Source organism: Apteryx rowi, unplaced genomic scaffold, assembly GCF_003343035.1.
Source record: "Apteryx rowi isolate R43461 unplaced genomic scaffold, aptRow1 scaffold_14, whole genome shotgun sequence".
In the NCBI taxonomy this organism is placed as follows: Eukaryota; Metazoa; Chordata; class Aves; order Apterygiformes; family Apterygidae; genus Apteryx; species Apteryx rowi.
Window position 1 is genome coordinate 3,130,078 of NW_020447641.1, and position 23,164 is coordinate 3,153,241.

Genomic DNA, 23,164 nt, shown 5'->3' on the forward strand with positions numbered 1-23,164 from the left:
TAATATTTAGAGTCTTCATGTATAGTTTTGTTTGCAGAGCATCATGGTTTTGTCTTCATGATGTAAACTTGTGAGAAGTTTGGGGGAGTCATTCTGATAATGAGGCTTGCAGGCTCCACGCAGGCACCATATTCTCGGTTTGCCACCCTGCTGTTCAGGGGGTACCAATGAAGTTGCCTTAAATGGGAAGCGTCTGTTCTCTCTCTGAACCCCTAACACCAGAACAGATGGGTGGAACTTGGAACAGGGAAGGTTTTACCTCCGAGGTGGTAACAGTGAAGCCACTCATTAACACTGAATTTACCACTTCGTTAGCAATGTTGTTTCCTGTTGAGAAAAGCTAATATAGGCTCTCAAATTGACTGAGCATACATTTATCTACCTCTAGGATAATAAAATGAGGAGAATACAAATTTTCTGGCATAACTAACTTATTAAATTTCTTCTAAACTTTTTGTGTACGTTTTTGAACTCTGCCTAGTTTATATGAAGTTTATACTATTCAGTGATAAAATTGTTGCAGGTGCAGGGGTGCATGCTTGGAGCTGTCACTTCCTTTAACTGACTTTTGCATTACTGATTTTTAGTGCATGTTTGTGCTGCCCCTTTCTAACTTGTCTATGTGATGTAAATACTCCTGCTGGGTGGTGCATTATCACCATTTTAGGGTGATAGCATTGAACGCGATCTTATTGGGAGTCTGTTTTTTTTATTATGGCAGAAACTGAACCATGTTAAAGCAGCAAAGAAATTCAGAAATTTAAGAAATGAGACAACAAAAAATATAATTGTTTTGTCCAATAGCATGCTTGCAAAAGGGCGTGTTAATAAATAATAATTGTGTTTTATGTATTTTAAGCATTTCTTACTGAACTGATGTGTGTTGCTGTAGTGTTTCTATATTGGGTGATTCGGTAACTGTGTAGCAAAGGGAACTTTTTGTTTAAACTTCTTGCATTGAGAAGTTTTTTTTCATTATATTTGGACTTAAAATATAGTTATTTTGCCTTTAAAATAATGAGAAAGTCATATTACATTGAAGGCTTTTTTTTTTAACAAATTAATACTTGTTTCGTTCTTTTCTGATCTGAAGCAAGCACAATATGACTGAATTTCCATGAGGCCATAGGTAGACTTGGATTGCACACATAAGTCTGAATCATAATAACTGGAAAACTAATAGCAATTCTGAACATTTTAGTCTGTGATGTATAAAGATGACGGTGGTGCCCTTTAAGCAGGTTGTTTTTCCTCTCCTTAGGAAAAAAAGGTCGTCAGACGTGGTCGTCTTTGGTTTCGATGAAGGACCATTGCGAGGAGCCCTGGACATTTGTTGTGAGTTATAACATCTTAATTGAAGGATTCTAGGTAATGACTCCTTTTAACAGAACTTTTTATTCAAAATGTTAATTAGTAACTGAAGCTGAATATGTGATGACAGGAGCCAGATTTCCCAAAAGATGTTAAGTGAGTACTCCTTAAGGATAAAATATGTGGTGGTATGGTTTGTGGTGTTCCCCCATCACCCCAACCCCCACATATTGATAGATGCTTCCAGCTCCTGGGTGGATGTTTTAATGGCTTATTCCTACCCTGTTCTTAAGGTCCACACAAGTGGTAAATGCTGAATAGCCTTAAATTCACACTCTAGTTTACTGCACACTGATTTCCATGTGTAGGCAAGCCCCTTGTGCTAAGTGTCAGGTAGATTATTTTGCATGCAAATGAAAATCACTTGTAGAAAAACATACTTAGGCACACAAAGTATCCCGGAGGGAATTAGTATGTAGTAGCTCTCTATACTAGTAGACCCTACTGTTGTCATGCTCTGGATTCAACATGGTGATTTGATAAGGTACATAAATCCTAATTAACATTTCTTTTCCAGTTGCTTAATTTTTCCACCTTTGAGATAATGCTATTTTACCTCCTTACCTTTTAACATGACCATAAAGCATAAACAGGATCTGATTTTAAAGGAGAGTTCTTTTGTAAAACGGGAATGGAAAGATACTATTTATTTTCTTCAGTGAGCTTTATGATCCTTTGCTATGTTTCAATCGATAATCATATGTTAGAAATCGGATTAGTTTTGTGTTTTCTGTATTAATATCAAAACAAACACTTTTGTAAACTTCTGTGTAATATCAGGTCAGTGGTATACCAGTACCTTGAACAAAGTGATACTTTCAGATATGTGAAGATTATTTTAGCTTCATAGATGCTAAAGGCAAGTATGCTTAAAAAGTTCACTGAAATGATGTCTGCAAAGCCTTTACTCATAACTTGTTTTGCGTCCAGAAGAATACTGAAGATAAACTGTGTTCATGTTTAGGTACACCCAATGTATTTGCACAATTTTTGTCAATAGTGTTTTCCTCATTTTGCTTGCMTGTAGGTGTTTGGACATTTTAAACTAGGACACTAGACAGTCAGTAGTTTGCTGTATGGTTATTAATGTAGCCCATAAACTGATACAATTTTTATTGTTTTATTGATTAATTTAAAAATGTCTTGAATATTTTTATATCTTTTTTTATATCTTTTTTTTTTCTTTTTTTTATATTTTTATATCTTTTTAGCTTACAGTATGAAAAAGGGTGGTCCTGGAGAAAACTGTAAATTAAAATTGCCATTATTATTTATTTCTGTGAGTGCCTGATTCATTTCTTGTTTGTTTGTTTGTTTGTTTGTTTTCAGTATAAATGTATTTAATGGACAGACCAGCAATATGGATGATTTGGAAATAAATCCTGAAGTCACTGGTGCTAAAGAAGAAATCCTATGTGATGATAATTTCATATCTGAGGAAGACAGTGGCATTCCTAAACCACAAGAGAGTGACACGTCATTTCAGAAGAACAATACATTGACTCTGTCTGAGGAGCTATCAAGGGACAGATCTGAAAAAGCCTTAAGTGGAGGCCAGACTTCTTTATTTATTCACACTGGTGCTCCTACTGTTTCTAGTGAAAACTTTATCTTGCCTAGAGGAACTGCTGTTAATGGACCAGTTTCACACTCCACCTCAACCAAGACTTCCATTATGAATAAAGGCAGTGTTTCATTAACCACTGGACAGTCTGTAGGTCATCATACAGATTCCTGCTCAACTTTGACAGTGGTTCATGATCTTCAACTGCCTGCAAAGAGTACAACACAGACATCAAGTCAGCACCAAGTTTTATTTTTGTTACCTGATGTAGCACATGCTAAGAACCTGACTCATTCCATTAAAAATCTACCTACCTCTGCTTCAATTGGTTGTGATTCACCGAAATCAGTAGGAAATAGTGTAGACAGCACTTTAGCAGGTGAAGTAGAAGTTTGTGAGGATGATAAAAATTTACTAGTCAAAGATGATTGTGTTGACACATTAACAGGCATTTCCTCAGGTACAAGTGGTTTCAGATCAGGATGTGATCCCAGCTGGGATCCTCAAAAAGAATTTATACAGTTTCTTATGACAAATGAAGAAACAATAGAGAAGTCTCCCGTTCACTGTAAAGTAGGTCTAGAAAAAAAGAGAAAAAGAAAAATGGATGTTAGCAAAATAACACGCTATACTGAAGACTGTTTTAGTGATACCAGTTATATTCCCAGTAAATCAAAATTACTAAATGTTGACTTCTTAGAGCAGAATGAGGAGCTACAAATAGTAGAACCACAAAGATATTCATTGAGTAAAGTAAAGCCTGAATCCACAGATGAAGAGTTGGAAGCTGTTGATGCTATCCAACAGCTGATTTATAGTCCTGCTAGTAACTGTGCAGAAGATACTTCTCCTGTTCACACTAGCACTTTTCTTTCCAATACTTTAAAAAATAAATGTGAACAGAATGATTCTGAATCACCATCTACTTTCAGTACTGATGAACCATCGTTTTATCCCTGTACAAAGTGCAATGTGAATTTTAGGGAGAAGAAACATCTGCATAGGCATATGATGTACCATTTAGATGGGAATAGTCATTTCCGGCATCTCAATGTCCCCAGGCCCTATGCGTGTAGGGAATGTGGACGGACATTTCGAGATCGTAATTCACTTCTTAAACATATGATAATTCACCAGGAAAGAAGGCAGAAACTGATGGAAGAAATCCGTGAGTTGAAAGAACTTCAGGATGAGGGTAGGAGTGCACGGTTACAGTGCCCACAGTGTGTATTTGGTACCAATTGTCCCAAAACATTTGTGCAGCATGCAAAGACCCATGAAAAAGATAAAAGATATTATTGCTGTGAGGAATGCAATTTCATGGCTGTGACGGAAAATGAACTGGAATGCCATCGAGGGATTGCTCATGGAGCAGTAGTCAAATGTTCAATTATCGGTAGTGACATATCCCAGAGGAAAACACAGAAAAAGGCATCCATGAAAGATCCGTATTTAGGATCCTCAAAAAAGTCATCAACATACATGTGTAAGATGTGTCCGTTTACTACATCAGCTAGAAGCATTTTAAAAAAACACATGGAATATTTGCATCCAGCATCATGCATTGATCCCTTTGGTAGCCATCTTAGATTAGAAAAAAGAAAAGGCAACATAATTGAAGAATCTTTAGATTTTGGTAGCAGGACAAAACAGTTGATCAAGCAATCTACTTTTCCAAAGAACTCTGTTTTAAAACAGGATGTAAAAAGATCATTTGGCTCTACTTCACAGTCCGGTAACTTCACAAAACTTCACAAGAGACCCTACAGGATACAGAAGGCTCGGAAAAGCGTTTCGCAGTCATCTGTAAGTGTGTGCAATCTAAATTCTACAAACAAGACCTTTTTGATTAGAAATAGCATTGACCAGAAACCTAAATATTTTCATCAAGCAGCAAAGCAGAAAGCTAGTTTCAAAACAAGCAGTAATTATTTGTATAGAAACAAATATGAAAACTACAGGATGATTAAAAAATCTAGTGACTCTTATCCTTTACATTTAAAAAAGGAAGAGTCCAGCTCTGTCAATTCTTTACATTTGTTTTCTTCATCAAGTAGTCCCCAGAATAATTGTTTTGTCATGGATTCAAATAATCTTGATTGCAAAAGGGCAGAAGGCTATAAAGATCATAGGCATGTAGCTGTAAAAAGAGTGGTTAAAGAATCCAAGAGGGAAGGCTCTGTTACAGGAGATGATTTGGATTGCTATCCAGATTTTCTGCATAAAATGACTGTTGTTGTTTTACAGAAACTTAACTCTGCTGAAAAAAAAGACAGCTATGAAACGGAGGATGAAAGTTCATGGGATAATGTTGAACTATGTGATTACACTACACAGTCTGTGGAGGATGAATCTTACAGTGATATTAATCAGGAGCATGTAAACCTATTCCCCATATTCAAAGGTAAAATGGAAGATCATGAAGCTGGTGATCAATCTTCACTTAGTTATGAGCAGAATGATGGCTTTTATTTTGAGTATTATGAAGATGCTGAGGGTAGTAACTTCCTGCATGATTTGCACGATCCTCAGAATTTAGAAAATGTAGGATCAGCATTGCCAAAGCATAATTCAGTTTTCCATTGGACTGATTTGTCGCTTGAAAAGAAGTCCTGCCCATACTGTCCAGCAACATTTGAAACAGGTGTTGGCTTGTCCAATCATGTCCGAGGACATCTTCACAGAGCTGGATTAAGCTATGAAGCCCGTCATGTTGTTTCACCAGAACAGATAGCAACAAGTGACAAAATGCAACATTTTAAAAGAACTGGAACAGGAACTCCTGTTAAACGTGTTAGAAAAGGTAAGTTTTTTTTAAATTTGGGTATGCAGTGAAGGGGACAAAGGGATTTACTGAGCATTAAACAAGACTTGCTTTTATCCTCTTGTAAAGCCTCTCATCCTTGTGTTTTGCTATTCTAATGCTAAACTGTGTGTAATTAAGTGTCAAAATACTTGAAAAAGATTATTTTCTTTGTAGCAATTGAGAAATCTGAAACTTCCTCTGAGCATACTTGTCAGCTCTGCGGAGGCTGGTTCGATACTAAAATTGGATTGTCTAATCATGTGCGAGGACACCTGAAGAGGCTTGGCAAAACCAAGTGGGACGCACACAAGTCTCCGATCTGTGTTCTGAATGAGATGATGCAAAACGAAGAGAAGTATGAGAAAATCCTAAAGGCTTTGAACAGTCGCCGCATTATTCCCAGACCATTTGTTGCTCAGAAACTTGCATCAAATGATGACTTTTTATCTCAGAATGTTATACCTCTTGAAGCATACCATAATGGCCTAAAGACTGAAGATACATCTGTGTCTGCATCAGAGGAAGAAGGGCTGAGTTTCCTAAATGAATGTGATGAAGCAAAAGCAGTACTACGTGATGAAAAAAAAAATCAGTCGCTTACACTGATAGAACTCCTGAAAAATAAAAGGTTAGGAGAAGAAAGGAATCCTGATATTTCCCCTCAAAAGATTCATAATCAAACTGCAAGAAAGAGGTTTGTTCAGAAATGTGTTCTTCCATTAAATGAAGACAGTCCATTGATGTATCAGCCGCAAAAAATGGACTTGACTATGCAGTCAGGTAAGATGATGTTTCTAGCTGTCTTAACTACATTTCCAAAGAATTCTTTCATTCATAGAAAGTGTATGAGTGTAGTATTTTACTTGGAGTTCTGTTCATTTAATTCATGTTTCATTTTCAGAGGACACTGACTGCAAGAGGTAGCACAGCAAACCTTTCTTATGTGTTTTTCCTAAAGTGAATATTCAGAAGCACCGAGTTCTTTTGCATGGAATGTAGTTCCTATTCTGCATATGGTTGGGCATGCAATTCAAAGTGGATACAAAATGAGCCTCAGTAAGGAAGAAAACACATCCTACAATAACAATAAGTTGAAGTGTTCACGTGCATTTGGTAGGCTAACAGTTCTCAGACATTTGAGTTTGTGACCCTGTTTCTGGGCTTTAAGACTACTGGTTTTGGAACTGCTTCATTTAAATCTTTGAGGCTTGTGCAAAGCAGCATTTGCTCAAATTGACAGAACTGCTGACACCCTTATAAAAGCATAATATTCCAAAATGATGGATTTCTATTGACTRATTTTGACATTTTAGACAAACTTACTCTTTCAACATAAATTAATTCTTGTTTGTTGTAAAATTGTGGCTGCTGTAGGAAATTGATGCTTGCTTTTAGGGCCTGTCCATCCTGAATGAAGACCTGTGCTAGTTCAAGCTTTGTTTTAATACAGTTCTTGCCAGCAGGGTTCTAATACTCAACCCCTGACTGATATGGACAGATATTTCCCCTCCTCTGAGAATTGTGCTAACAAAACAATTCCATAATTAGCTTTCTAGATACTCTGTATTAATAGAACAGTTTTTAGAGTGACRTTTTTAACCTACTTCTCTCTAGTCTTGGGCAATTCTTAGAGCATCCTTTTTAGTGTATATCTAGAGCTTGCATTTACATGTTTCTTGCTTGGACACCACCTTATAATGCTGCAGCATTCTTTAGACTGAGCAGGATCTTATTTTTATACCCATGACTTTTTGGTTCTGTTGATTTTTCTTGTTATTACTCAGTGCAGGTTAGAAAACTGGCAGTGCCTAGTACTTTTTCACCTATACTCTTGTCTTCTTTTAAATAAAAGCAAACAACAACAGAAAATCTGATGTGCTCAGAAGTTCTTTTAGGGGACTATGCAAAGTGCGGCAATCCATTTCTTAACAAAGGTGGCTTTCTAAAAGGAGATAGTAGAGGCGGAACAGAATTACATTGAATGTCTTCTTGATGTCTGTGGTTGTCCTTTAAGACAGGAGATTGCTTAATAAAGGAAGAGTATCTCTGACAGGATTAATATTTGAAAAACAATGCTGAAGGAATAGCTTGCCAAACCTGACACTGTATTGCTTTCTGTTTAATGTTTACTGATGAATATTAGGTAGCACCTGTTTGGTTGTATTGAACAACCAGGTAAAAATAAACATGCTTGCATAATACTAACACTTATGAATGGGGCCCTGTAATTATTTGTGGCTGAGGTAACAGAATTTGACAACTAACGCACTGTGCCAGTTGAGTTAATAAGAAAATCTTTAACGTCAAGTTGAAATAGTTTAATTTTACTCAAAAAGGCAAATATTTCTAATTCTGTTTAAAAATTTTTTTTTTTTACCAGCCAAGTGTTCTTCCATAACTTGCCTGAAAAACAGCATGTCTTCTGTGGGCTGCTGGAGAGTAGAATTCTTTCTTTCCTGCAAACAGGCTTTCCAGCTGAGTAGTTCTAGCTTTTTTTTTTTTTTTTTTTTTTTTTTTTTTTTTTTTTTTTAATTAATGCCTTTTAAAATTAGTAGAGACCTTGAAATATAAGTTGACCAAAACACTGTATCTTTGGTAAAGTGAAGGAAAGCATTATGGTAAAGTTGAGCATGGGGGAAATTGTAATGGTTTCTTTGCCGGGTAAATGAGGAGTTCAGTAATGTTTCACTGTTTTCCTGTGATAAATACCATGTTGCTTTGTTGATCATTTATTTAGCACAAAGATTTTAGCAAAAAACTTCAAATCATTAACTTTCATTATTGATTGCGCATCTAAAGTAATGAACAGAAATTGCACTGAACAAAATGTTTTGTCTAACAGCTGTTCAGTGGCGTGTTTTACCACCTTTTTCTCCAAGCCTTCAACAGCAGCCTAATTTAGTTTTGAGCTTTTTAGTCTTATGGGTAAAACACTTTAATTACCACTTTGTCAACTAGACTTTTTAAATTCTCTTTACTGGGAAAGTTGCAAGCTTTGAAATTTCTCAACAGAATCGTGCTATTCAAATCGCAAGATTGTATTTTGGGATTAGATCTGCATAACATGGACATTTGTAGGAACTTGATAGTAGGTATTAAATCAAGAGTAGCCTAAGGGTCCAGGTTGCCCTCTTTCTCTTCTTTCCAAATAACATGGTTTGGCTTAAAGCACTACATGAAAAACTAATGATGGTTAACTTGGATCCTTCTAATATACTAAACAATTGCATCAATGCAGTGAATATATTTTAAACCATCTTTATTACAGAAAACTTTTTACAACGCTTTGAGAATTTCATTTTTTGAAGAGAGAACTGGATTATAGTTTTCTTTTGAATGATAGGTATGCCTGTGAAGCTTAGAACGTGTGTGCATTGCAATACGACGTTTACAAGTGCTGTTAGCCTGTCCAACCACTTACGCGCTTATGCACGAAAGAAGAGTGCTGGACTTTTGACTGGGACAGGTATGTTTTGTTACAGATGTAAAAGCAAGTCTGTCTATGATGCATTTTCCTCATCAGACTGGACAAAAGCATATGTTAATTCAAAATAATTTTGAAGCTTTTGCTGATAAAACAGAATTTGTATTTACCATAGAACTTCAGCAACTTGTAAACAAAGGTATGTTGCTGTTGTCCACTCTCATGTCTGATTTTCATTCTTACTGATTTGTTTTGGATCCAATACTTAAGGTATGTAAGCAAAACTAAGATGTTCACTTCAATTCATTCTCCCACCATATCACAACTTTCAAAATGGCTAGTTGGCCTTCTAACAAACTGTTTTAGAAGTATCTCAAAAATTAAAAAAAACTTAACAAATAATTTTTACAACTTATTATATGTTATTACTAAGAACAGTTAAAATAGACAGGAGAAGCAACTAATTTTACAGTATATGCCTCTCTAACAACACATTAGATATCTAGTCAGTTTCATTTTTTTATTTGGCTCACAAATCAAAAACTACCTCATCTGACAAGGAGCGAGTGTAGTACAACACTTTGCACTGCTATTAATATTTTTTTAATTAAAAACACATTTCATACTGCAGTTCCTCTAACAGTTTATATTCTGATATAGACCCATTTCTAGAGACCTGCAGTTTGCTTGGCTGTGGGCAAATTCCCGAGTTTACTTTGAGCGTTATCGAGATTAGTGGGACTTCATATGATCAACAGCAGGTTGGGGAGCAGAGCTGGAATATAGTGAGAAAATTGAGAGATAGGAAGTCTGGAGTATTAATTCCTTAAGGGCAACCATCAGTTTTGTGGGTTGCCTCCCCCTGCCCCCCTCATCAGCAAGTGCAAACGTTTACATAATGCTTTGGTAAAATGTATGGTCTACTTTTGGCTGTAGATGTAATTCATTATTCTAAGAACAACATATAAACTGAGTATCAGGCTTTTTTACAGAAGGCTGAAAGAAATACTTATTTTGCAGGATGGGACTTTGTATGTCAGGTCTTGTTACGCTAGGTTAATGCTATAACAAAGGAGACTTATATTGCATCTGCTGACTTCATTCTATGCATTGTGCAGGAGAATACACTTAGTGATTCTGCAAGTGACACATTGAAGTCAAATGATAATTAAATGGAGGAGGGGAGGAGGCCCTGTGGCAGAGAGATTGGATGTACAAAGATCCTGGGACAAGCTCTTTGTACCTCAGCCTCCCTTTTGCTAAACAAAAAAAGTGAAGGTAGCTTGTAAGATGCTTTGAGGGTTTTTTTTGTTTTGTTTTGGTTTGTTTTTTGTTTGTTTTTTTTTTTTTAAGAAATGTATTTTGCTAACTAAGTGGTAGCATACTAATCAGAACAGTTGGCATTTTCTTAGAGTTTTTTAAAGGAACTTAAAAAGAAAATTCCTGAGTCTTGTGTCATTTGGACCTGGAAGCCAGATAATAGTTTATGCTGCGCAGATAAAGGCCTTTCATTGAAACCAGTGACTTAAATGAAGACTTAAATTATAGCTATAATATTATGCAAACAGTGTATATTAACCAGTATTAATTTAGTCATTACCATTAAAACTTTTGTAACTTTGCAAAGTTTGTAAACTTTGTGAATTTTACAATTTGTTGACTTTTCAGTTGAGAAAACTCAACGAAAGATTGGTAGACCAGAAAATATGCTTTTAAACAGTGGCTTTGCTTGATATTCCACCATATATTGTAGTAAAATTTTTTTAAAGAGAATGACTTTTTAATGTAAGATTTCACTAGCATGCACTAGTTTTAAGCTTTGCTGTGAGTGTTGCTCTTGGAGATCCCAGCTTTTCTTATGAAAAACTGGTTGCAGTTGAGAGCAATTTTGAGATGTCTTCAGTTTGATTTGAGCTTTAAAGCTGTATGAAGACAATGAGAATATGTTTTTGCAAAGCTTTTCTTATATCTTCTAAAGCAAACGTAGCTACCATAAAGAAATTATGTTGTTGGAAACTTGTTCCAGCTTCTTGTTGTAATTAAACAATTGTACGCAAACATGAGTGCCGTAATTCTTATATGATACGGCAATTGTTAGGGGAACTATCTAGGCTTTGCTGTTTAATAAGAGAAATATAGTAATCTGTTCAAATCACTGAAGCAGAAGTGAAAGCTTTCCTAGGGCTACATTAGCTTGCATACTCATCTTCTGCTCAATTTTTCACTACTTTGTCTGCATATGTTTTCAGTATTGACTATTATTATACTGCTTTTCTAGCAGATGCCATGCTTCTTCAGAATCAGTAATTTTATCAGATTTAGTCAAATCTTATCCTAGTTTCTTAAAATGCAGCTTGACATTTGTAGCTATATAGTAGAAATAGCTAAGCGTAACAGTCAATTTAGGAATGGACTCAAGAAAAAAATTCAGAAGTGGAACTTTCTAGGCTGTTGGCTATGGAAGGTTAGTGTCTGTTAAACTTAATTTCTGAATACAGTTATCCAGTAAAGATCTGCTGCATAGCAGATGCTTGACCAGATCCATTTGTTTGCATAATTACATAATTTTATATTAGTAATTGCACAACTGTCTTTAATATTTCAGCTAATTTTTTGTGCTAAGCTGTGCAGTTTTGAACAAGGTAATGATTTAATCACTCATCTTGAGTAGATGCTAGTTTTCTTTTGACCTGTTGTGGTAAATAGCTATGCATTTGTGTTTCTTGGAGCATGTGGTGGATTTACTTCTTCTGAGGATCTTTAGAATATCAGACAGATCTATACAAAATCTTCAAAATGCATCTTGTTCTGCTTGATACAGTTGTATCCAAAGCTTCCTTCTCTTTCTACTCTCTAGGCATCTCTTCTGCTGCCCTGAGGTCTCCTGAATCTCTCTTGCACCTCAGCTTTTTACATCTTCTCTTTGTTGACTCTTCTTTTCATATGCTCAGTCATCTTTTACCAGCTGTCATCCTCTGGGAATCATCACTTTTTTTCCTTTGTCTCTGCTTTTGTAGATGGAGACTTTTTCAGAAGTTTGGGAGAGAACAGTGAAATACAGAGCAAGGAGTCTGACCATTGAGCCAACAGCATGAAGGGAGAATAGTTCATGTGGCTACTACACTTCTGAATAATTTCTAATATTACATTGTCAAAATTGTAGCTTCTGGGAGTTTGCTGTGGAAACGTGTAGCCAAAGAAAAAAATCTGGGATCCACTGATTTTGCATGTCTCTATTCTGTGCTATTACAGTCACTATTGATCAGCCAGCACAATGAAACAATTAATATCCCATAAAATCTTTCAGGGAGCAAATTACTGGAATTTAAAAAATATATTCTGATGAGAGATAGCAGGTTATTTAATTTGACAAATTAGTAAATAAATATGTAATAAAGATAACTCATTAATTTTGACTTTTTAATTGGCAGTTTTTAAATGGCTAATTAGACCCATTTATGTATGCAGTTATTCAGCTTACATTTGTTTACATATTCTATGTCTGTGTATTGTTCTCTGACAAAAGTAATGAAGTCCTAATAAGGAGACCCAGCTTCAGTCTTTCTGAAGGGAAAAGTGTTCCATTTTGGGGGATGTTAAGGAGTGGGACATGAAAATTAGCATGGATGCATATTAACTTTGAACCTCAGACCAAATATCGTGCAATGAAGGACCTCTAATTGTGATTTTTATCTAAACCATGTTGTCCTAGGCATATTCATTTTAGCCTCCTATCTCCATCTTCTTGTAGTCTTCCTTGCTAAGCTGACACTGAGGTAAAGCAGGTTTTTCTATATGTAGCCTTTTTACCTAGTGTATGTTCTGTTAAGTAGTATACAGTCAAATTGGACTGGAGTTGGTCAAAGAGATCTCTCTGAAGTGTGATTGTCTTCTGTTTCTTAAATGGGTTGTTTCTCTCTGTCCTGCTGTATCAGAGCTTTTGATGAAGTGGTGTAACCGGTTGTTCACAAAAAGCTTTTGGAAACAGCAGCTAAGAGAGAGCGTGTGGCCAAACTTGAGGGAAGGAGGCTTCTTTCAGAGAGAATTGGGCCTTTATGGAGAATGGAGGATGATAGTTTGGAAAGCTGTAATAGCCACAAAGTAGGTGTAATGGTAGGTGGCACATAGCAGTTTTTCTGCCTTTTTTTTTTCTGGCAATTTGCTGCAATTGTGGTCTGAATTTCCATGCAGCTTACTAGCACTAAGTCATCTTGGTCTCTTCCTGAAAGTACTAAATACATATTTTCTGCCAAGGTTATGCTTTTATCCCAGTAAAAGCACTGGAAAAACAGTAACTGAGTTTGGGATGCTTTGTCTGTAAGTGAGAAAATGGTGTGTTTTATTTCATGCTCTCTGTTAATCATAAGCTTCATATCAGTAGAGTACTTATACAAGTGTGTGCATGTGACTTCATCTGAACTTGTTTTTCTGGACAGACAAAAATGAAATTAATGCGACAGTTACTGGTATGTGTCTTTAACTGGTGTTGAAATTAAAATTYTTAGTCAAACCACCCAGATTTTTCTATTTCTCCACTTTCTGTTTCAGTGGAATGACTTCAAAATGTATTTGTGCTACTTTGTGCCCCCTAAAATGTAAAGAAATGTGTTACTAGGTCAGAGCACAAAGGGGAACAAAAAATACCCCTTACAGAGCACGGGTTTAGTATTCTTAGTATTTTTCTGTTTCTTGTAACTGCTTCTTGCTAGGCTAATATGCGACTTCCAATCTTATCTAAGTTACCCTAAGAATTCATTGGGTGATCCGAATTTTTTTTTCTTGGTGTCTTTTACTGTAATATTTTCTTTTTGTTGTTTTATGATTTTTTTTTGTCTAGAGCCTCTGTCTTAAATGACTCTGAGAAAATACCCATTCTTTTGTTTTCTCACTTTCTTGGAAAAGGTGCCTTTCGGGGGAGTAGAAACTACCTTTCGTGGTATATTAGGACAGTTTCTGTTTATTTTTATTGCCGTACACTTGAAAACCCTGAACCGCTGTGTAATCTTTTCCTAGAAGTTTACACAAACATTGAAAACTACTGTGATTCAGGAACTCTATTACAGAAGACCAGTTTAGGACTAATAGGAAGGTGGAGGCTGACTGAAATGCTTGAGATGTATGCAAGTAGGCTCAGGTTTCTTGATGGAAGCGAACGTCTTAAATTTGCCAATGTGAAGGAAAATGAGCTATTTTAAGTTTCAAGTACTCGTGGGCTTCTCTCACAGGAGCCTGCGCTCTACTGCTTTTTTACCCATTTATCTAGTGACATCAGCTAACTGGCATCAGATGCAACTCATAGATGCATTTGCATTCCGGTAAGACTGTGGCTTCTTCTAAACATTTCCCTCTTTCCCCAATGTTCTGCAGAATCTGTAATGGCAAAGCTTTTGCTGTAATAACTGCTTAAGAAACCTCTCCCCTCATGAAAGTAGTTCTCTTCAGAGAACTGGTATCCAGATTTCAGTATTTGATCTCATCTTTCCAAAGACTGTTTGCATTCCTGACAATGCTATTACTGATGTTGCAGTAGGTTTTATGTTTCTACTACTTTGGTAGTTTGTAAAGTCTGAAAGATTAGGGCTTTTTCTTCCTAATTATATAAAAATTATGCTTTTGATAAGAGCATAAAGCAGAAGGAATCCCATACCAATTAACTTCCGAGAAAGTGATCTAGATATCTTGGCTGTTTCTCTCTCTTTGGGTTAATCTCTTTTTATATACAAACTGCTTTCATTAATACTATCAGTTAAAAACACTGAGTCTCATCTTCCTAGTGATAGACATCCTCCAGTGCCTGGGTGAAGCCGTTTAGCTTGGTATCTGCTTTGTACTTGTTTGCAGTCTGAATTTAGCTCTCTGGTTCCTTCAGGCCTCAAAAAATCATCATGTTTTCTACCAACTTGTGTTTTTTCTGAATACTATAGGAATCTTTGAATCTGAGGACGCAACTGGGAAAGGTCAAAGTGCGTCGACTTGGCTACTGGTTAAAAGCCATGTATGAGAGATGCTCATCTGAAGGACAGAAGAAAAATGAAAGATGTAGTCAAGTCCATTTATTTTGCCTTTTTTAATCTGTATGCTTTGCCTCAGCAGATGTTCTGTGCTTTGGGGTACTAAGCAGTTTATTCTGTGTTTTATTATGTGAGTCAAAAAGTAGACAAGTGTAACAGAGCACAAATGAAAATTTTGAATCTTACTGTTAAGATGTTTCAATAATGTAGCATATGCCTTTTTTGTATCAAGAATACTACTTGTTACTGTCATTCTGATTGCTGCATAGTTCTAGTGTCAGTGTCTTGGGTTTAGAAACAGAGTGTAGCTAGATACTCTTCCCTGTCTGAACAGTCCCAAACTTCTTGTTTTTTCTTGACCTTTATCATCATAACAATATTAACTCAGTTTAATCTCCTCCTCCCCCAACTTTAGCTGTTTCCTAGAATCTTCAGGCTTTCTTGCAGACTCCTATTTCATCTATTTATGGGAGATGCAGACCTTTTTAATGCCAATTGAATCCACTTGCTATGTATTTCCTGTTCACACACATTATTTTCATACATAGTTTTACACACTTAGACTGAATTAAACAGGTGGCCTTTCTGTGCCTGTTGACTGTCCTAATATCCATGCCTACAGCAAAGGGTTATTACATATTTTTCATAACATACTATAGAATTCAGACAGAAGTGAAGGGGAAGCTTCATCTGAGATTCTTAATATAAAAACAGGGCAAATTTTTGCTTTATGTTGAAAATAAATGACAGATTTTCCATTCAAAATAGAATTTCTTGATGATAGTAGCGAAGAGCTACACCTCTGTGCAGTTGTAATCTGGTTGAACATGTGTGTGGTCTTATGTTGCTTGAATTACAAAACAAGTTTGAAGATTTTGCCAACATGTTAAGGATGAAAGGGAATTTCAGGTGGTGCTGTGTTTCTGTATAATTCCACAATAAGTTAGTAGGTGCTTGCTGATACTAAGACAATAGTTTAATGCTTAATGTCAATTATCTAGTATTTTAAAGAGCAAACATTGTACTAAACTAAGAAATAGCTTAACATGCTTTGCCAGTAAATTTCTTAGCGCACGCTGTAATTATTTTGGATTTATCTTATAATTAAACATAGAATAAGTAAGTAGAAGTCTTTTCACTAATGCCATAAGGGACACTTACTGAATATCTCTGTTTGGTCTAAGACTGATTTAAGTATCACTTTCACATACGGAAATTTCTGTCTTCTTAGCTTTAGACTGTAAGCAAAAGAAGTCAAGGTCAAGATCTGGAAGCAAGAAAAAAATGCTGCCATTACCTCATAGTGCTGATGAAGTTTACATACTCAGATGCAGGTACATATGGTTATTTTAAGTGAAAGAACACATTTTTAAGTTTGCTAATTGTAGTCATAAGAATATTTAAGATTATGTCCTGTAAATGCATATGTGATAAAAGTGAATAATTGGAGGGGGGGGGAACAGTTGCTTATTCCATTAATTTGAACAAGAGGACTTGAGTCAGTCATACTTAATTATTAGGTTGCCAACTCCTGTTGCTCTAGCTAAAATCCTGTTGGTCATGTTTGAGTAATAGTCTGTCCTTCAAAAGAAACCCCATATTGAAGAAGTAAAGGTTGTTATTTCTAATATTACAAATGTAAGAGGGAAACTTGTAGTATAATCTTCAATTTTTTTTTATATGCTCATAGTTACTATAGATTAAACCAATAATTAAGGTTGAGATCTGTAGGAGCAAACTTCAAGAAAAGTGGTTTTCGAGGTGCACTTCCTATTCAGTGTCTTGATTTGATCATTGTTCAGTAGTGCTAAATATATCTTGGTGGAATAATCTTAATATTTGCCCAGGTTTTGTGGTCTGGTCTTTCGCGGACCTTTGTCTGTTCAAGAAGACTGGATAAAGCACTTGCAGCGACACATTGTCAACGCAAATCTTCCACGGACTGGAGCTGGCATGGTTGAAGTCACGTCACTACTTAAAAAGCCTGCTTCAATTACTGAAACTTCATTTTCTTTACTGATGGCAGAAGCAGCATCATAGAACAAGGAAACATTTTAGATTTGAATTGGATGTAAATTTGAAATACTTTGTCWTTTTTTTTAATAAATTGCTACACTAAATTATGTTTATAAATCATAAAGACAGAAAAAGTGGATTACAGTAACATCAAAAGTTGAATAATTAACAGTTATAGTAAGTAGTCTTTATATTTTATATAGGGTGGAAGATGTGTTTTTAAGGTTTATTATGTTTTTGTCAGTTACCGTGTTCGCTATCAAAACAAGACCATTACATGTATGGCAGCCATTTTTAAATTGTTGCACATGGGTACTTAAAGACAGATTTTAATAAAATTTAAAAAAAAGAAACCATGTTCTCYGCAGTGTTACCCGAATCAAGACTCTGTTTATTCCAAAAAGAATTACACAGTAAAATAAGATATTATTATATTTTGTTTGTATGTATGTAGTGTTTTGTATAATACCAAGAACTGCTAATACAATTTACTCAACTTAGGGCATTAAATATCATGTACTTCATAGTTCAAGAGACTGTTTCATTCAAATAGGGCAATTAGTACTATTCTATCTAGGTGTGTAAGTGGTTTTTTTTTTTTAATCACATGAGGCTTTTGTACTTAAAGTGGAGGGAAACTTGTTTAAACAAATTTCTAAGAGAAATATGTACATAATACTGGAAATTTGTGGTAAGGAAATATTCTTTACTTCAGTTGCATTTCTCACTGACAATAAAGTGGTGCATCCATGCTACCTCCTACTTGTCAACAAAGATGGTATTTACCCTTATGTTTTTGTATCATAGTAGATTCAAATCCAACTTTCTTTATTACAAAGCATCTTTTTGTTAACAAGTTTGTTTCTTTATGATGATTTACTTAAAGTCTGACTTGCTTACAGAAGTTTGCCTCTCTACTATTTTATTTAACACTGTAGAAATGTACTAATAAGCATTGCTCACTACACGGTTTAGAGTAGACTTTTCATTTATAATTCTGTTAAAAGATTGATCATTTTAGAAAATTCGAACACAGATTGAAATGCTTCTACATATGAAGAGAATGTTTACAACTTAAATTTTAGAGCTTGTTTTGGATGTGATTATATGTATGAAAACTGTAACACTATGCTCATGCTAAGGACCTACTTACAGAATTGCTGAAATAAATGTGCTGTGAGGATGGAAATATGGTGCAGGTGTCTTGGTCATGATGAATTGTGTTTGTTCACTTAAACTGTCTTCAGAACATGATTTTTTTGTTTAAATCATAAATCGGATTCCTCTACAAATCAATTTTGTATGCAAGTAACATTTCATTTTACTCATATAGGGTAACTAATACTGTAGTTAATTAAGCCAAGGATATGCATTGATATTTTCTTTATATGTAAATAAAGTTAAAAGCAGTTAAAACAAGAGGAGTATTTTGGTAGAGTATATACATACCTCACTGCCAGTGAAATTGCTTTCCTATAGTATATCTCCTTACCAGAAAAATCTCTAAATAAAAAGGTTTAAAGAAAATCTAAATGTCTATAATGTGAAGCGTTTATTTGCTTTGTGTGAATTAAGTTTGTGAAATTGATTTGTCTTGCCTGAGATTAGAATTGTCTCATGATCTTAAGTAAAAATATTTACTTGCAATAAAATGACTTGTTCACAGATGCATTACATTTGATTGGAAAATATGAATAAATGTCTGTCTTCCTGTATGTATACAATTAAAAGTTAATGCGTAGGACTTGTTAACATTCTGAAAAAATAGATGAGCCAGCAATACGCAGTTGTGCATGACAGTCCTGAGACAAGGGCATCCTACCTCTATCTTTAGTACTATGAGGGGTTTTACTCTGCAGGTTGCTACAGATAACTTGAGCTTTATTGTCCAATTATATTCCTGCTTTTTAAATGGAAAATGCTCATCAGTATACTTAAGGGCTGGGAAGAAATGGCTTTAGAAATATTAGGATGTATGATGAGCATGGTGCAGCATATTGCAGACAAGTGATGTGAGCAACTAAAAACTTCTAATATGTACATGATTGTAGGATTTCTATATGTTGTGAAGACGGAAGATTTGCAGCGACATGTTGAAATGGATAGAAAATAGAGGGAAATGATCAAATCACCTTGAATGTTCGTAATGCTTTAATAGAGTGCTTGTTTACTCTTCTTGCCAAAAAGGTGCTTGTGAGAGCACCATGTTCTGTGGCTGGTTAAGAAATGAAAAATTCAGTTAAGTGCAAATGATTATATATAAGCCATATCATGCAGAGTTTAGCAGCAGCAGCAAACTTGACTAGGTTTATAATAATAGATTTAGTGAATTTTATTTAATTCATTAAACCCAAGTAGTGAATTGCTTTGTGTAACACTAACATGTAAGGTTGTGTATGAAGAGCATGAAGCTCTGATCCTGATTATAGCTTCCAAAATGAGATTCTTTAATTAGGGTCAGCTGTTCTCAGTGGCAAGCKCTGTCAGTGGGTGCATCAGAGCTGCTTGGGTTTTTTAGCTGTGTGCTTTTGTTGATGTCCTGCTATGCTTGCATCTGACCCTTGCCAATATATGAAGTGTGCAGACAAGTCCTGAAACTATTCTGATCACTAAATTAATTGCATATGTGGCTCATATGGACTGAATGATCTTTAAAAAAAATTTTTTTTTTGAGTATATTTAAGCTTTCTTTAGCCTATAGGCCTCTAGTTTTTGTCGTCCCCCCCCCCCCCTTGGTTTCTGTTGCTTGGAAATGTAGGCCTTCTCTCAGTACCTACTGGTAGACATAAAAGTAGAGTTATGGAGATTCTAAATCTGGTAGAACGGAGGTTATTAAATCAGTCACTTTTTATTATATTGGTCTCGTGTGGCATATTTAGACCTTAGAACTAGTGACTTGATTTTTCTGAGGAATCTTGTATTTACTGCAGATGCTGGAGAGGCTCAGTGGTAGTCTGTGCTAAAGAGCTGGACAGTTGGAATTGCACATATAAATGCTAGTGTTACAAGTCTGTTCATCTTAGCTATATTGTTTTGGTTTAAAAACAGTGGTGGCATGGTGTTTGGTGTCTTTTTTGTTAGTTTTTTTCCTTATTACAATCTTCTGTAGTTCTGGAGTTGCACTTTGACTATCTATCCTAGTTTCTGGTAAAGCTCTGGTAAGTAGCTGCCTCTGGAAAATTATGAAAGGATTTTGGGGATTTTTAGACAAGCCTGGGGAAGTGTAGAAATTCAACCCCTGCATTTTGTAAGAAGAATCTCTATATCCTCTAATTCCAGTGCTGTTCTCAAATAGCCCTTTTTAAAAGAAAACCTAAAATTAAAGCTCTCTGCATTTCTTGAAGAGAGATTTCTGCAGAACCTTTGAAAAGCAATTTGAAAGTACCTTTGGCCCTTGCTGCTGAATGGTAATGTGTTCAGGCTGTATGCATGGAAAGCTAGAGACCAAGGCAAGTAGATCATGAATGTCCCGGGCATTTATCCCTTTTTGCCATATACTGCTTCATTTGGATTGTGTGAATGCATTAGGTGGACTGTACCCACAAGGCTAGGATGTTCTGCYCTGTCTGCAGATCCAACTTACATTTGCTTCCTCAGGGCTCACCTTAGCCTGCCAGAGGTGCTAGGAAACATTAGATGACTCTTCTTGATGGGAGAAGATGTAAAGGTGASCTTGTGTTAGCCTGGTTTCCCCATTAGTTGCTGTTGCAGTAAAAGCTGTTGGGAAGTGAGAGCAAGCACCTTACCTTTCCAAAGACGGGGTATTTTAACAGATGAGTTTTATATCCTGGACCAGACTTTTTGCGGTTGAGCTATATGCCTAAACAAAGTCCTACCTTTTCAGCTGTGCTTGGGAAAATCACCAAGGTCTGTCAGGTAAGTGCGTCGCAGGAGGAACGTGAATTGTGGCTTAGAGATGTGCATACATTCAAAGTTTTGAAAATTCAAATTCGCAAGTCTGAAACAGGGTGATCGGTTCCTATGAAGCTATTTCACACTGAACCTTTTCCTGAGCCATTTATGATTGTAGATTACCTTGCATTTCAGTAATGCTTTAAAAGGTTTATTAATTATTTAAATCTTTACATGATTCTGAAAACCTACAGAAGTTAGAGACCATGTTGGCTGAACGAGTGTGGAAAATTAATAGTGAATAACAAGTACTTCCTTTTAACTAGATCATAAGGGCCATGAAAGAAGCCTGTTAAGGGCTATAGTTAACAGAATTTTCACTTTTGTCACAGTAGTTAATGGATTGAATACTTAAGCATCAGTCTCATATTCCCCAAATCGGTTTATAAAATTTTAACTTTGTTTTAAAAAAAAMCTTATCTTCTTAGGGTAGTATTTATTCAAAGAGGCAGACTGCATTATGATTTCAGATACTCTGATCCACCACACTTTCTTTGTAGCTGGTGTTGCCTGATACATGGGTAGCAATTTCAATGTAATGGAAACATTTTGGCCGTGGTGCCTGGACTGTAATCTCTTGCAATAAAGTTTCTTTTTAACCCTGCAGGCTTCTTGGCGTTTTTCCCTTTGTTCCACGGTCAGCGGCAGAGCAAATGAAGCACTTTTATCCTAACTAGGAACTGCTTCCCAGTATAGTTGCAAGGCAGAGAGAACACCTTGCTGGTTATAGCCTTCTGAGAACTTGGACAAGTGAGGCAGGGAGACATTATCTACATTCCAGTACTGAAGACCCAAGAAGGAGGGTGGGTGGCAAAGACTGCAGAGTCAAATGCCCAGACTCTGAAGCTGTACCTCTCATTTGACAAATAACAGTGGTTATCATCTGCAAATATTCTCCTTAATTCTCACTCCACAAAATCTAGTTTTGCTGATAGTTCCAGTTAGAAGCTGTTTCTGTCCTGCAGAGTTCCTGATTTCCCAGTATCTCTTCCTACAGTACTGGCTTGCCCAGTGGCTTCCAGATGTGTTTGGTTCTTGAGTCCACTCTGAAAACCCCCCTCAGTGTCTCTGCTGGGGCTCTGAGTCCTCTTCAAGTCTCCATGGTTTCCAGCTGTAACACAAAAAAAAATCCTCGCCCATACCACAGCCTTTCATCCCATAAGAGCAAAAATGTAGGAGTTGTTCAAATTTAGCATAAAATAATCATTGTCTACAACGGCCAGAGTGTGGGTTCCCTCCACACTCTTGGTCTTGCTAGGGTTGATAACTCTGGCCTTGCTTGTTCTTACCTCTAGGTACACTGTAGTTTGGCAACCTTGTATTTAAAAAAGCAAAACAAAATTTCCCCCCAGTTGTGGTGCCCTGTTCCCCTATTAAGATTTGAAAATAGCAGAATTTTTTAGTCAGCCTGCAACTGTTTTATAAAACTTAGTGGTACGCAAGTGCATCAAGTAGAAGAATTTTGTGGTTGGAGAAGTTGGTGTCCATGACTCAGGTAAGTGGCTTCTGCCCGTCTTGTTTCAAGTACAGATTGACCTGCCATGCCGCAACATGGGTTGGAAGGGTCTGTGCAGGGTGTCACTGGTTGCAAGTATGGTTTGCACACATTTGCTGAAGGCTGGCATGCTATTAATTTGGCTAGAAAAGAATCAGAATAAATGCATCCCTTGAGGAATGCCCTTCTCTAGATAGAGGTAAAGTTTGTTATAAAAGCCCTGAAGGAACTTCCTCGTGCAGGCTCTGCAAATTCTTGTAATACAGTGAAAACCAAACCAAACCAGACAGCATCTTGTTAACCGTGAGACCCAGAGGCCTCAGAAGTGTAATTCCCACTGCAGGTCCAGTGAAAGTCGAGGGCATGGAGGTAGGGGATCCAGCACCCCTCCTGTATTGATYGCAGTGCTGTAGGGCTTCAAATGCTCTATTTCCAGTAAAAAGTGTACTGACTCATAAGAACRGAATCTTACGTATTAGATGGTGTTGATAACACATCTTATTGAATGCTCTGTTTTCATGGCAAAGACCTGCAACATCAAACATTCTTGCGTGATTTTTATGGT

General features: G+C 36.2%; 1 protein-coding gene across 14 annotated transcripts in view; it reads left to right on the forward strand.

Moving 5' to 3' along the window:
• The window catches only part of ZNF644 (zinc finger protein 644), a 54,408-nt gene extending 35,501 nt beyond the window's left edge, over window positions 1-18,907 (forward strand). The window contains exons 3-10 of one of the 14 annotated variants that reach the window (XR_003252146.1): window positions 1,262-1,368; window positions 2,701-4,741; window positions 5,183-5,738; window positions 5,916-6,521; window positions 8,122-8,215; window positions 9,085-9,207; window positions 16,408-16,510; window positions 17,024-17,522. Coding sequence is in view for 11 of the 14 variants with exons in the window: in XM_026057531.1 (XP_025913316.1) it covers window positions 2,732-5,738; window positions 5,916-6,521; window positions 16,408-16,510; window positions 17,024-17,216 (3,909 nt within the window). In the remaining 3 variants the exon portion in view is untranslated. The other 13 variants (XM_026057533.1, XM_026057532.1, XR_003252148.1 and 10 more) reach the window with 13 other exon arrangements.
• Window positions 18,908-23,164: the final 4,257 nt, after the last annotated feature.